This window comes from Rhineura floridana, chromosome 7 (genome assembly GCF_030035675.1).
Source record: "Rhineura floridana isolate rRhiFlo1 chromosome 7, rRhiFlo1.hap2, whole genome shotgun sequence".
Classification (NCBI taxonomy): domain Eukaryota; kingdom Metazoa; phylum Chordata; class Lepidosauria; order Squamata; family Rhineuridae; genus Rhineura; species Rhineura floridana.
In genome coordinates, this window is record NC_084486.1 from 35,501,121 (window position 1) to 35,516,285 (window position 15,165).

Consider the following 15,165-nt stretch of genomic DNA (forward strand, 5'->3'; position numbering starts at 1 on the left):
CTAATATGCATTTGCAGCCCTCTTTGGTTCATGCGTAGGATCAACAGGGTCCTCCATTGCTTGGCATGAAGTTAGATGGCATCCCAAAATCTTCTACAACACACGGCAGATGAATAGATACAGATAATCAGCACAGGGGGAAAGTTCTTTAAGGATTTTGAACTCTGCTGCTCTAAATCAGACTGCTCAGTCATCATAGCATTGGTATGTTACTCTTGTGTGTTTAAAGCACTTTATATATTCAGTAATGCTTACAACAACTTTTTAAAAAGGCCACTGTTATTATCTCCAAGTTGCAGAATCGTGATAGCTAAGTTGAACTGAACCATCAACTTGCCCATTCATATTGTTAATTATACTACAAAATGATGGATCTGTTGAGGAAGTGTTTGGATTCTTTGAGCTGTGTTTACAGAGTTCAACAGCATCGATGAATTCTGTAATTTTAAACTACTTTTTCTTTCTCTTTTCTTTCAGGCCCCCCTGTAAGTACCAAAACCTGTGTCTGTGTGTGGTGTGAAGAATGCATCTCATGGTAAAGTGACTCAGCACTGGGGCAGAGGGAGGAATAGTCCTGAAATTTCAGAGGATGGGCAGCATACTTAATGGACCGAAAGGGCAAAACTGATAAACTATTGCCACTCAGATTCACAGAAATATCAACTGCTTCTGCCACCTGCTCTTCCGCTTCAACATTTAGTGGTACCTGAACTATATATTCCGTTGTGGGAAGAGCAGAGACAGTCTAAGGCTCTCCATCTATTAGTCCATCTAGCCTAGTTACTGTCTACTCTACTTTTAAAATTTTATCTAACAGAACTTATATACTGCTTGTTTGTAATGAAATCTCAAAGCAATTTACAAAAAAAGCATTAAAATTACTAGTAAAAGGCAGTTAAATTTTAAAATATTATAAAAAACTAATTAAGATCAACAATAAACTAAAAACATATTTAAACACATAACTTCTTTATGTCTGGATAGGCTTGCCTAAACAAAAAATGTGTTAAGCAGACGCCAGAAAGAGGATAGCCAAGGCACCTACCTGATATCAACATGCAGAGAGTCCAAAGTGTAGGTGCTGCCACACTAAAAGATGAATTTCCTACAACTGTGGCATGAGTATTATGTGGCACCTGTAACAGTGCCGTTCTGCAGATTGAAGCGGTTGAGTGGGCACATATGGAGTAAGGCGATCCTGCAAGTAAAGTGGTTCCAAGTTGTTACAGGCTTTATATACTAATAGTAATACCTTGAACTTAGCTTAGTAGCAAATCGGCAACCAGTGCAGATTTCTGAGCAGAGATGTAACATGCTGACAGGGGCCCCATTGGCACTATACATTTAAAGAGTATCATGCCATATCCTATTTAATGCACTATACATTTAAAGTAGTATATCACATAGTCATAGCATCTCTCCCAAATAATCCTGGGAACTGTAGCTTGTTAAGGGTGCTGAGAGCTGTTAGGAGACCCCTACTCCCCTCCCAAAGCTACAATTCCCAGACTTCCCTGGAAAGAAGAGTTGATTGTTAAACCACTCCACGAATTATAGCTTTGTGAGTGGAATAGTGGTCTCCTAACAACTCCCAGCACCTTAATAAACTACTGTTCCCAGGATTTGGGGGGAGAAGCCATGACTGTATAAAATAGGGTTGCCAGGTTCATGGCCTGAGTCTGATCTTGTATCTTTAAGAGAAGAGAAAGTCAGCCAAGTGCAGGTGTTCTTGCAACACTGTAATGGGAAAAACCACAAGGTGGAATTCTCCCTTCCCCCTGCACAACTTTTAAAGATACAGAAGACCTCTTGGTTGTCAGGCCCAGCCTCCAAGAGGTCTTCTGTATCTTTAAAAGTCATGCAGGGGGAAGGGAGAATTCCACCCTGTGGTTTTTCCCATTACAGGGTTGCAAGAACACCTGCACTTGGCTAACTTTCTGTTCTCCTAAAGATACAGGATCAGTCTCAGGCCCTGAACCTGGCAACCCTAGTATAAAGTATACTATACTTTAAATGTATCGTGTGCATCTGCCCAGGGTCTCATTTCTGCAGCATTCTGAACTATTCTTATTGTAGCTCCCTAAGGCCACTCCTGGCCCTGCTACCTGAGCTTCTTTTAACCAGAGATGCTAGCAGTTGAAACTAGAACCTTCTACATGCAGCGTATGTGCTCTACCCACTGAGCTGTGGCCCCTTGTAAAACATCAAGAGGAAATTTTGGATATAAAAATATACATTACCTATATCTGGGCTCTGTGCACAGACTCTGGAATTAAATATATTCTTCATGGAGAATGTTGTGTGATACTTATTGACCCTGTGTAGTAGGAGCTTAAAACAATGAGTGTAACTTCACCGTTTGATACTAAACAAAGAATGCAATGTCTATGTTGTGAATTATAGCAGTTAATTTGCTACAGCTGGCCATGACTATTATTTTCTTGGCAATCAATTGGCCTGGTTTGAAACCAATTTGGTGGGCTCATGGTGCTTATTTCCCTGGCTTCTGAACAAACTGATATGTTTATGTGTGTTTGTGTGTGTGCATGACTTCTATTTTATTTTATAAATGAATAAATCTCAATATTAAATAACTTCAAATATGTTATAATACTTGCATTTAATGTTTTTCTGTTTCATGTTGATTTACAATGCCTCCCACACACACACACACACAGAGAATTTCTGACTGTGGACCTGCAGCACCTAGACTTCTGAGACATTTTAGGAAATCAAACATGCCACTGGTCTCTCTGTTCATTACCTTTAACAGCCAGATAAATGGTCAAAAAACATAACGTATCTGACCACTATGCCCTGTGTGCATCACATCATCAGGATCTGTTTGGCAGTTGCATCCCAAAATTGAGAGGCTGAAGACTTTCTTAACAGTGCTGATTTGTAGAACAATGATCAGAAGGGTTTCCTCATCCATTTAGTCCAGCTCTTGCAAAGCAAAATTGTCTAGGCTCAAACCATACCTGACATCCATTTTGTATACAGGGTGTCTTCATCATGAACATACATGTGGTCTGGCCCAGCCAAGAATGAAGCAATGAGACCTATTAATAATAATAATAATAATAAATTTTATTTTTGAGTCGCCTATCTGTCCGGGTTAGCGGACACTCTAGGCGACTTACAATATCATAAAAACACAATATACATCAACAACCTGACTTGCAAGAGACATATTTGGGGGCTGTAATTCTATGCACATTTATTTATTTATTACAATTGTTTCCTGCCTTTCCTCTAAATTGCCCAGGATAGTATACATGGGGTTATCCCATTTTATCCCTGTTAAGCTATCTTATCAGGTAGGGTAGTCTGCTGAAAGAATGTGACTTAACCAAAGGTAGTTTCATGGCTGACTAGGGATTTTGAACCCAGGTCTCCCTTGTCCAAGTCCAAACACTATATCTGCTTTAACACATGGGAGTGAGTTGCATTAACTCACTAGGCCATATTTTTGAGTAAATTTAGAGCAGAGCTGAAAGGGTTTTTTAAAAGGACTTTTCTGTCTCAAACTTGGGGCTTTGGAGGAGGAGGGAGGTAAAAAGTTTTATGAGACCTGTTACAGCACATGCTCTTGGGACCATACACCCTTCACCTTTTTTTCACAGCTGCTGCCACCTTTTCATGTGATTCTGGTGAGGGTAGTGGTGGTACACAGCATATTATAAAGTCAATTCGGAGTGAGGATAGAAACAGGGAGTATTGCTTTCTTCTCTCACTCTGGCATCTTCTGAGTAGAAAGTACAGAGAAAACAGTGTTAGGCAAAAGCAGGGAGCTTAAATGCTACTGTAGTAAATGGAGCAAATATTTTTCATATGTTTGCGCTCCTCACAACTCACCAAAAATTGCCCCCCAACTTTGCAGCCTGCAATCGGGGTAGTCAAGTTGTAGGACGTTTTGGCTCAGTGCTAGTAAATAGGATTGGACTGTAGATGTACTTAAGAGTTTTGCATTCCAGTTTTTTACACAAATTGTTTCCAGCAGTGACATACTAGAATATTGATACAGTATAGTCCTTATGCATTGTATGTAGGAGTGCATGCACAGAGTGGGGGTAGGGTTACCAGATCTCTGGCTTTTGCCCAGAGATTCTGGATTTTGGGGTCCTCTCTGGGTCTCCAGGTGAGTCACCTTAATCTCCGGACTCTCAGCTTTCATCAAAAAAAGGAAAGTTTCTAGGTGATCTGGTTCATGAGATATACACCAAAATGTTAGCCACCACCACCCACAAATTCTGTTAAATGAGCTCAAAGCTGGGTGCTCTAACCCTGCCCTTTCAGGTTTGTAGTCAGTAAATGAAGTCAGGGTTATGATGTGTTGCTCTCTAGGCAGTAGCTCAGATAACTGTTTTTTCCCCTGCTTATCTGAAAATCTCATAAATTGAGTAAGTATATAGCTTTCAGTCTTTTTCTCTCTTGTGTCCAGGAACCAAACAAGTTTAAATTTTCCTGGACTGTTGAAGAGGGCAGTGTTTTGAAAACCTTCCCAATGAAGCTTTAATCCAATACTCGCTTAAAGCTGCAATGCTAAGCCCACATACCCAGAGTAAATCCTATTGAATTCAATAGGACTTCCTTTGGAGTAGACATAGTTAGGATTGTGTTGTAAATTAATGGGACTTTTGAGTGAACATAGCAAATAATTGTGTTTGTGCTGTAAATCTTTCGCTCCTCCTCCAATCCTATTTTTAAGGCAATTAGGCAGGGCTTACTTAGGTATCACTGCATTTATTATATAGGAAACTAATACTGATTTTAAATTTTTGAAAAAAATGTTCTACAATGATCAACCAGCTTTGACAATAAACTATTATATGGGGTGTATGTATCTTTACATCTCCAGTATGTGTGTGTATATGGAGTCTTTCCAACAACCCTGTGATATACGGTTGCCAACTGGAAACCAAGGCAGCTCACAATAATAAATAAAGCCATTTAAAAACCAATAACCATAAAAACAAGTATAAACAGTTGCAAAACAGCTTAAAGAGGCATGATTCTGAATTTTGGGTTGGGTGAGTCAAGTTGCTTATCACTTGAAGTTGCAGTTCTGTGCATGCTTCCCTGTTTGAGTAAGGCCCATTGAATACATTGGGACTTGCTTCTGAGTAAACAGACATAGGATTGCACTATAAATATCTTTACAGGTTGTGTAAATAATAAACATCTTTGACAGTCATGCTTATATAAATATTTCTTCATACTATGTCCCAACTTCGGTTGGTGGCCCAGCTACGCCCCTATCTGGATAGAGAGAATCTCGCTTCGGTTGTCCATGCTCTGGTAACCTCAAAGTTAGATTACTGCAATGCGCTCTACGTGGGGCTGCCTTTGAAGACGGTCCGGAAACTGCAGCTTGTACAAAATGCAGTGGCCAGATTGATAACAGGGACTAGGCGTTCCGATCATATAACACCAATCCTGGCTCGCTTGCATTGGCTGCCTATATGTTTCCGGGCCAGGTTCAAAGTGCTGGTTTTAACCTATAAAGCCTTATATGGTGCTGGACCACAATACCTGGTGGAACGCCTCCCCCGATATGAACCCACCCGTACACTACGCTCTACATCGAAGACCCTCTTCCGGGTACCTACCCATAGGGAAGCTTGGAGGGTGACAACAAGGAAAAGGGCCTTCTCAGTGGTGGCCCCCGAATTATGGAACAATCTCCCTGATGAGGTATGCCTGGCGCCAACATTATTATCATTTTGGCGCCAGGTTAAAACTTTCCTCTTTTCCCAGGCATTTTAGCATCTTAGTATGTGTTGAAAACTGTCTTGATTCTTCTGGGTATTTTATAATTTTAAAGTTTTTTTAAAAGTTTTTAAATTTGTTTATATGTGACCTATTGTATTTTTATGTTTGACTGTTGTGCACCGCCCAGAGAGCTTCAGCTATGGGGCGGTATAGAAATTTAATAAAATAAATAAAATAAATAAATAAGTATCTGATTTCACACTATGGTTGTACATGATTATTTCCTCTACATTTTAAGTGTGCCCTTCTTCCTTGGGGTGGTCATGGTTCCCCTCTATTGTTTTCATCCTGAGGGGCAGATTAGGCTGAGAGATGGTGCATAGCCCATGGTCACCCAGTAAACATTGTATCTGGTTTCCATTTAAAAATTTAATTAAAATGATTTATATGCAGCAAAATTTATGAAGTAATGCAGAGCCACATAATACATTTAAAGCATATCCAACTCTCATTTAAAGTGAATGACTTCCCCCAAAGAATCCTGGGAAGTGTAGCTTCCCCCTCACAGTTATAATTCCTACCACTCTTAACAAACTACAGTTGCTATGATTCTGTGGTGGGATTCATGTGCTTCAAATGTGTTTATTGATTGATTGATTGCATTTATATACCGCCCCATAGCCAAAGCTCTCTGGGTGGTTTACAACAATTAAAAACATTAAAAACAAGTATACAAATCTAAATAATTAAGAATGTGCTTTAAATGTATGGTGTGGTTCTGTCCAGTATGCTGTGCATTCATTAGTGAATTGAAAAGAACAATTTTAAAAGATACTTTTTTAAAAACAGGGAAGGGTTGTAGCTCAGTGGTAGGGCATATGCTTTGCATGCAAAGGTCCAAAGCTCAATTTCTGGAAAAGACTATTGCATGGAACCCTGGAGAGCCAACGCTAGTCCATGTCATCAGTACTGAACTAAAAATGTAAATGTACTGCCTTCAAGTCAATTCAGACTTATGATGACCCTATGAATAGGGTTTTCATGAGGCTGAGAGGTCCAAGATCACTCAGTGAGCTTCATGGCCATGTGGGGATTCAAACCCCAGTCTCCTGGGTCGTAGTCCAACACCTTAACCCAGCCTTTCCCAACCAGTGTGCCTCCAGATGTTGTTGAACCACAACTCCCATCAGCCTCCCATTGGCAATGCTGGCTGAGGCTGATGGGAGTTGTGGTTCAACAACATCTGGAGGCACACTGGTTGGGAAAGGCTGCGTTAACCACTACACCACATTGGCTCTCTTCAGTACTGAGCTAGATGGTACCAAATAGCCTGAGTAAGTATAAGGCAAATTCCTTTGTTCCTAAAAGTGGAAATAGACCCAAGGGCCACAGCTACTCCAAAATGTATTTACGTATTTTATTTACAACATGTATATATCACTTTATTGTACAAAATTTCAAAGCAGTTTACAAAAGAATTAAAACAATAAAATTATTGGCAAAAACAGTTAAAGACAGGTAATTGGAAACATTCAAAATAGTAAAACCAACAATGAGTTAAAAACAGATAAAAAACACAATAGCTTCTACATGCCTGGCTAGGCTTGCCTAAACAAAACTGCTTTTAGCAGGTGCTGAAAAGAGTACAATGAAGGTGTCTCCCTAATGTCAATAAGCAGGGAGTTCCAAAGTGTAGGTGCTGCCACACTAAAGGAATGATTTCTTACAAGAGCAGAACAAGTACTATGTGTCACCTGTAACATGGGCTCCTACTGGGAGGAAGGGTGGGATATAAATCAAATAATAAATAAATTATATGGAAAGCACACCTTGAACTTGGCCTGGTAGTAAATCAGCAACTAGTGCAGTTTTCAGAGCAGAGGTATTATGTGCTGATAGGGTCTCACTCATGTTAGCAATCATGCCGCAGCATTCTGCAGTAACTGCAGCCCCTGGATCAGGTTGTGCTGTATGAAATTTCTGTGACCTTGGCTGACTGGCTGACAGAATTTTTTTTAGTTTTGGTTTTTGGTTAGGAATCCTGATTGTGAGATGCTGAGTTTTCTGCCTTACTCACGGGAATCTTGTTGTGGTTGGTATGGTATTGCATTTAGGAAATCATCACTGTCTTTTGTTTTGCTTTTTCTATTTGCATTTCATTTACCTTTAACCTCACTCCCTTACATCCATAGGAGCAACAATAGTGGTTCCATGTGGTCAGATCAACCCCCTTAAACCCACTGATGATGCACCTTGTTGGTTGCATGACAGTTTGTTTCTTGCCCAATAGTGGTAAAAGAGAATTCACATACTGGGAAGTGGGGGTGCAATTGTTGCTGTTCCCAAGCCTGTGAAGGTAGACCAAGCCGTGTGTGTGTTCTCTCTGTCAATTATTACTCACTGGAATTGGGTTGGCTGTCAAAATGAGTTATAGCAGCCCACAGGGTAGACAGAAAAGGGTTGTTTATTCAATAATTTGTCTTCTCTCACTAATGCAGTATATGCTTGTTCTGAGTTGTTCACTGCACAGAACTCCTGTATGCAAGAATGACTTTACATGGAGTACCAATGCCAGTTAATCCCAGTGTAGTAATGCACTTGTTGAGAGCACAGCAGTGGGAGTGAATAGAAGCTGTGGGTGTGGTCCATGGTGGTACTCAACAAGCTATGTGTCCAGCTTTAATCCCTCTCAGTGAGCCCCAAATCTTCCTTTAGGATACACAAGACTACTAACTGCAGCAAGTTAGATCATGAGGATCTACCGTGCTGATAGCTTGCCAGAGTGTCTGGCAACTCCTGGATTTCCTGTCTAATTATTTTAACTGGAGGTGCCAGAAATTGAACATATGACCTTATATCTGCAAAGAAGGTGCTCTACTGCCGCTGGAGTGGCATTCGCTACATCCAAAATTCAATTAGTTTATATTTTTATTGTTTCTCTGTGCCATTGCAACTGCCCATGTTCTTTGTGCCAACTTCTCCTTTGCTGTGTTTCTTTTCAGGGTCCTACAGGAAGACCTGGGCTTCCGGTAAATATTTTTCCTCTTTTTCTGTTTTTTCCCCTTCCCTTCTTTCTTTCTTGCCAGTTGCAGTCCAGAAAGCAGGCCTAAAATCTGGGGAGAGAGAATTGGATACCCATCACAAAAGAACATATTTTAAAATAACAGGGGTAGCCAATGTGGTGCCCTCCAGATGGTGTTGGACTCTAATTCACATCAGCCCCAGCCAGCATGGCTAGCACCCAGGGATAATTGGAGCTGTTGTCCAGCAACATCTGGAGGGCACCATGTTGGCGACCCTTGTAAAGAAATCTGGATTTCAGTGGGATATGCAGGTTGACCGTATATCAGAACAAGCTATAGGTATAGAATTTACCAAGTCCTCCTTGTAATGGGGATCACACACTTTCTTTAAGAGGAACTTTTCATATGAGCTCCTAGCATTTAGGGCATTTTCTTCCCATATTACAGTTTTCATTCTTGGGGTTTGTTCTGCAAGCAATCCCTATAGTGAAAGAAATAAGATGTGCGGGATTTATACCTTGGTCTACTTGCAAGTCAGACACTGAAACTCTAAGTTGCTTCCAGATTCTTGGCATACCCAGTGTTGACTTGTGTTTAGGCAGAGATGTAAATCTTTCCTATGCTATTTAATTATGGAACTGATTTGCAGGTGCAATTGAACAAATTCTACTGTGTGCAGAATATGTTCTTAGTGATACAGGAACAGACAGCCGACCTGTTATGTTCAAGTGGTATGGAAGGTCCAGTTCACTAGATTTTAAAGTGGTCTGAGTTAATTTCCTTGAGGAATTTGAGGCATAAAATTCCTTGAGCAAAAAGCATCAATTTTATGGCTTGGGTTTAGCCCAAACCGAGCATCAGAAAAATGTAATGACAGAGAAGATGCATCCTTCCTTCCAGGCAACACTCAGACACTGGCATTACAAAAACTGCCAGTCACATTTATAGTTCAGTTAAGAATATAAGAAGTTGCCTCATATTGGATATCCCCTTGTCTATGTCAGGGGTAGCCAACATCATGGCCTCCATGGCTGTTGAACTACAACTCCCATCATTCTTGAGCTGATACAGGTTGTAGTCCAATGACATCTGGAAGGGACCATGTTGGCTACTCCTAGTCTATGCAGTCCAGTGCTGCAACTGAAAGCATGTTGATTGAGAACCCAATTTTAGAAACTCAGGGGAGCTTCCCCCGGTCTGCCATCCAAGACCTCTTGATCGGGTGGATATACCTGAAGATGCATGCATGCTCAACCAGCTGTGACACAATTAGATCTGTTTGAAAGTCATCATCCCTGGACATCCACATAGATGCCAAGAGACAACATATTGCAATAAAGAGAACATACCTAATCATGAGTAATCATTTGGGACAATGCCAAAGCTGCAGTCCGGCCTCCCATTTACAGCGCAGTAGACCAGAGGGAGACAGTTCTCCCTCAGGTCTGTTCTCTAGGACAGCCCTCAGGAGCTCTGTCACAGATGATTGGCTTCCATGATGGCCCATGGCATGGCTAAGTGGCACATAGCTCCAGGGAGCTACCAGCCACACATCGGCCATGATCAGGCCCATTCTCTCCTCATATCGCCACACACGGAATAAACAGGGCTCCCTGGTAAATGGGGATCAGCCTTACTTGGTCACACTCCCCCACATCTACATATCTGCAGAGATCATGCAGCGGATGGTTTATCCTGACTACATTACCTCTCGTTCTTGAGGTATAAGTTTCCTTGCCACCATTCATTTCACCTCCTGGGAGGCAGCAGTGGCTGATGAGATGGTATGGCAAACAAGATATGGCTGCTACCATTGAGCAACAATCAAATGGGAGAAGAAGCTCTTGGCTTTACCAACCAGCAACTGTTGGAAGTAGCCTGGGCACAGGCAGCTCATGCAGGCACATGTTAGTAAGCTAATGTAAGTCCATTATGTAAGTCCATTATAGCCCCATGGGATGCTTACTGGCCATTTGCCAATAGTACACCTACACAGGGGTATGTGAGCCACCACTGTTTTGGCTGCTTCCAGCAGGCCAATGATCACAGGCACCCCTTTCTCACCACCATTGCTCAGCAGTGGTGGTCACTTAACTGCTTTCTACAGCACCTTAACTAGCTGCCACTGCTGGAATGGAAGTTGTAGATAGTTTGCCCTGGGACATTTTGCAGTTGCCCTCATTCCTAGCTAGCACAGGTTATGTGATCATAATCCATTTCACTCTCCTTCTACATTAATAGGAAGGAACATTTGTTAGGAAAGAACCCAACTAGCTCATGAAATATCTTCTTGATGGATGCAGCCGCCATTCCTATTTGTAGCTCCTCTTGAACAATAACAAGATATAAATACTTTCCCCCCCTTTTTGAGACAGTATGCATTCTTCTTTTCTCCTCTAAGCTGGTTTATATGAATGGTTTTATTATCAGAGATTAAAAACAAAACCAACATGGTACCAGTCACTTTTTATGGGATTTGTAAACACATGCCTAATGCTAAGCTGTATGAAAACCAAGTATTAGTGATAGTCTGTGGACACAATGGGTCATGAAGGATATACCAGAGGGACTTTATACTCAAGTACTGACACATTTTTTTCTAATTTAATGACAGGTGATTGACACCAGAGGCTAGTTTACAGTTCACCCAGGGGAAATCTAAAGCGCCTTTCTAGATGAACGGTTATTATCAAAGTAAATGCACCACTGTTTTTCAGAGCAAGTCAGGAAATGTAACGCTGGAAGCCAATTTCATTTTTATCAAAGGGATGTTTCTCAGGGCAGTAGGGTTTAGGGCCAACACAGTGCCCAAAACTGTAGCCCCGTCTTGAGTTCTCTCCCCATTAAGTTTAGAGATGTGTAGAGAAAGACATCCATATCATTCCTCTGCCCTATCGTACTTGCAACAGGCAAGGGCTGGGGAAATGTACAACATGATGATGTCATGACTGGTGGTAAGTATAGCTAAACGTTACAGGGTGGAGTGGAAGAACTTGACACTGGCCTATCATTTTTGCAGGCAGCCCTCTGTAAAAAGCATGGCATTTAGTTCCGCTCTCATTTGCTGTTTTGTTATTGTGTTTATTTTATTTATTTATTAAATTTATATCCTGCCCTTCCTCCTAGAAGGAGCTCAAGCTCAAAATATATGACCGTGCATCCATCAATTGGAAAGGGCACCTTTATATATATATTTAAAATCCTTGTTAGATACCTGGACATGATAACAGAAAAACTACTGGGAAACCTAGCATGCACAAATGATAGTGTGTATATATCTTGTACTCTGGTATCCATAACTCAGTTTAACATGTCATGAGAAGCTGTCCCACTTTTTATTTCTTTATTCCAATCTGAATTAACCCATGAGCTATGGGATATATCTGTCTCTTAGTGGGTAAATCCAAGATAGTTCAGCTTCAATCATTAGGGAGATTTAGGATTAATTTCTTGGAACCCAGGAGCAAAATCCTTTCAACTTCAGGAATCAGTTTGGAAACTTCCAGTCTGGAAAGATCAGAGAGCTGAGGATAGTTCAGATCTCTGACAGGACACTTTTGGATAAAATATCCCTCAAGTGTGGCTTACAAATGCAAATAAATAAATAAAACAAAAATAAATTAGGGACTTTAACACACTGTGTGAAATCCTAGGGGAGGAAATCAAGATATAGATCCTACTTTTTCATGCTGTTGTATAGTGTTTTGGCTGCTTTGGTGATAAAAACCTTAGAAGCATGGTAGACAGCCAGGCAAACAATGCTGATTTGTTAAACTATGAAGATTATGCCAGTGCATTGTGAGAAGTATAAACATTACACATATGGGAGTGTATTTCTTGGAATTATACAATAGGCATCCTGCTCTCTTAAGTTATCCATTATTTATTCTGAACACCATAGGCAGGGCTGTGTGTATGATGTGATTCCATAGGAGAACAGACTGTAGTATTATGTTCACAATTCAACTTCAGCTTTCTTTCATCTTTTTTTACAATAAGCATGTTTCTAGTCCTTATGGTTGCAAATATATGCCTGAATGTGTTTGTGCATGGACAGTGCTCAATAAAATAAATGGTCAGAGGACAGGGCTTCAGCATCCTACTTATCTCCTTCCCCCAACCTAAGACTAGCAAAAGCGAAATAAATTTTGCAAAACAGTTTAAAAAAAAATGGCAGAACTGTGCAAAACAAAATGAATTATGCAAATGTGCTTGCATACAATTTCAATTTTTGTAACACATGTGGCTCACACTACACCCAGCTCTGACAATGGGGATTAGATTGACCACTAGAAAGATTTATTGGTTTTTAAATTCAGCAAAAATTGGTGGCTAACACACTATAAAATTACGCACGCACACATGCAGGGCCATAGCCATGGGAAGGCCGGGTGAAGTCTGTTCCGTTCAAGAATATTCCAAGCCCTCTCTCTTAATATGCAGCTTTTACAGAAGTACAGAAACAATGAGAGGACGAATGTGGTGGTAGTGTAAAGATAATTGGATATGGTTAATAAGGACAGGGCCAGCACCAAGGGTGGCCAGGTTGGGCCCTGGTTGAGGGCCCCTGAAGGGCCCCTCCTTAGGGTGGGTGTGTAGTGCTCTCTTCTGCGATCCTCCCGACCCTGCAGCAGATCATGAGAGGGAGCTCCCAGGCAACCCCCCTACTGCTGCGCAGGCCCGTGATGCCCACCTACATGCCCCACCTACATTTCCCTTGACATAAATGCTGGTTGCGCTGTGGGCGCAAGTCTGCCATCAACCAAGATAGTGGCCGAGGTTTCCCTAAGGGGCCGATGCCCCTGCCACCATCTTGGTTAATGGCAGGCATGTGCGCACAGTGCTGGCAGCATTCACCAAGGGAAAGGTAGGTAGGTGGAGCATGCATGTGCTGGGGCCCGGGCAGGCTGGTACCCAAGGGCCCCAGCATGCCTGGCACCAGCCCTGAATATGGGCTGTGTGTCTGAGCTAACCTGCAGTTTGCAAGCCACCCCTAGGCTCTGCTCTTCAGGCAACATGCAGGAGACTTAAGTACCTTCACAACAGGGTTCTTTATTACTAACAAATATGTGAATAGAATATCTTCTGAGGAGCTCTATGACATATTGCCTCAGCTCCAAGGCCTGCACCAAAAAAGATAGGGAGAGACCCTGCCCAGGCAATAAACCACAGTTTGTTTTCCTCCAAACCAGGAATTGGGTTAATATTCTTGATGCCCCAAAGATAACAAAAAAGGAAAATGCTGAAGAGCTTTAAATTCGTTTGATGGTTCTACCTTGTGCTCAAGAGGCAACCCACTGAGAAGCTGCTTGCCTCTTCAGCAGTGTAAGTTCAAATAAGCTTCCTGTTGCGTGTGTGGATCTCCACCACTGGTACTTCACTCCACCACACATATATAGCCAGAGAGGGAAGGTGCAGCAGTTGATTTGTAACCAAAAGTTTTTCAGGCATAAGGTAAGAAAATGTGATTATTCACAAAGAACAAGCAAGAGCTCCAAAATAAAACATAAGAACTGCTGGACTAATACTTATATTAATGGACTAGGAAATATCATACTAATAAAACAGAATATATCACAGGACTGCTGAAAGCAACAACTTTGATGTATAATGCAATGTTACAAATTATGAATCTATAGAATGCTCCTAAATAGTTATGACACAATGTATGTTTCGTTATAAATTTTCTATAACACTATACTTACATACTTATAGATATGTTTAAAAATGCTTGCTCTCTCTCACACACAAACAAAATCATGGAAGTAGATTTTATATACTGTCACATTTAAGATACACCAAGCACATAGATCTAACTTCAAGTAACACAAAATATTCAGATCGCTGCACTTTCAATGTAATACATAAACTAAACTAATTACATAAATGATCAGTTAATCAATGCAACTGTATAAACCAACAAGTAGAAGTTAATTTGTGTCACTTTATAGTATAGCATGGTCAGTTTCCAACTGCCCTCTGATTTTGCATTAATTGTTAGGGAGACAAAGGCGTCATGGGGATCCGTGGACTACCGGTGAGTCTTAAACCTCTTGCAATCCCTGACACACCTGCTTTCAAACTCTCTGCTGTCTAGAGTCCCTTTGGGATGTGTATGATATATATTCATTTTCTCAGGGAACTAATGACTCTGATCCCATTTCTAGGGTATAGTTTGACTGTGGAGCTCCCTAACAAGAGACAGAGGAAATCTCAATGACTAGATGTTTCTCTTCCATAAAATTGCAGGGATCCTTAATTCATTCATAAGTAGAGCTTACATGGAAATTCACTGACAGGCTGTCAAAAGTAAACTGATCGGTATGGAGGACTGCCTTTAGTACCAGGTTTGCAACTGAAACAGAACTGATGGGTGATAATGACAGCAAAATATTGTTTCAAAAACGTATGAATTTCTTAGGTCTTT

General features: G+C 41.1%; 1 protein-coding gene across 1 annotated transcript in view; it reads left to right on the forward strand.

Annotated features, from left to right (window-relative positions):
- The first annotated feature begins 480 nt into the window (after positions 1–480).
- LOC133388826 (collagen alpha-1(XIII) chain-like) overlaps positions 481–15,165 on the forward strand; it is a 154,399-nt gene continuing 139,714 nt past the window's right edge. Inside the window, exons 1-3 of the mRNA XM_061635208.1 lie at positions 481–485; positions 8,718–8,744; positions 14,740–14,775. Coding sequence (XP_061491192.1) covers positions 14,755–14,775 — 21 coding nt within the window. The 5' untranslated portion in view covers positions 481–485; positions 8,718–8,744; positions 14,740–14,754. The remainder of the gene's footprint in view (positions 486–8,717; positions 8,745–14,739; positions 14,776–15,165) is intronic.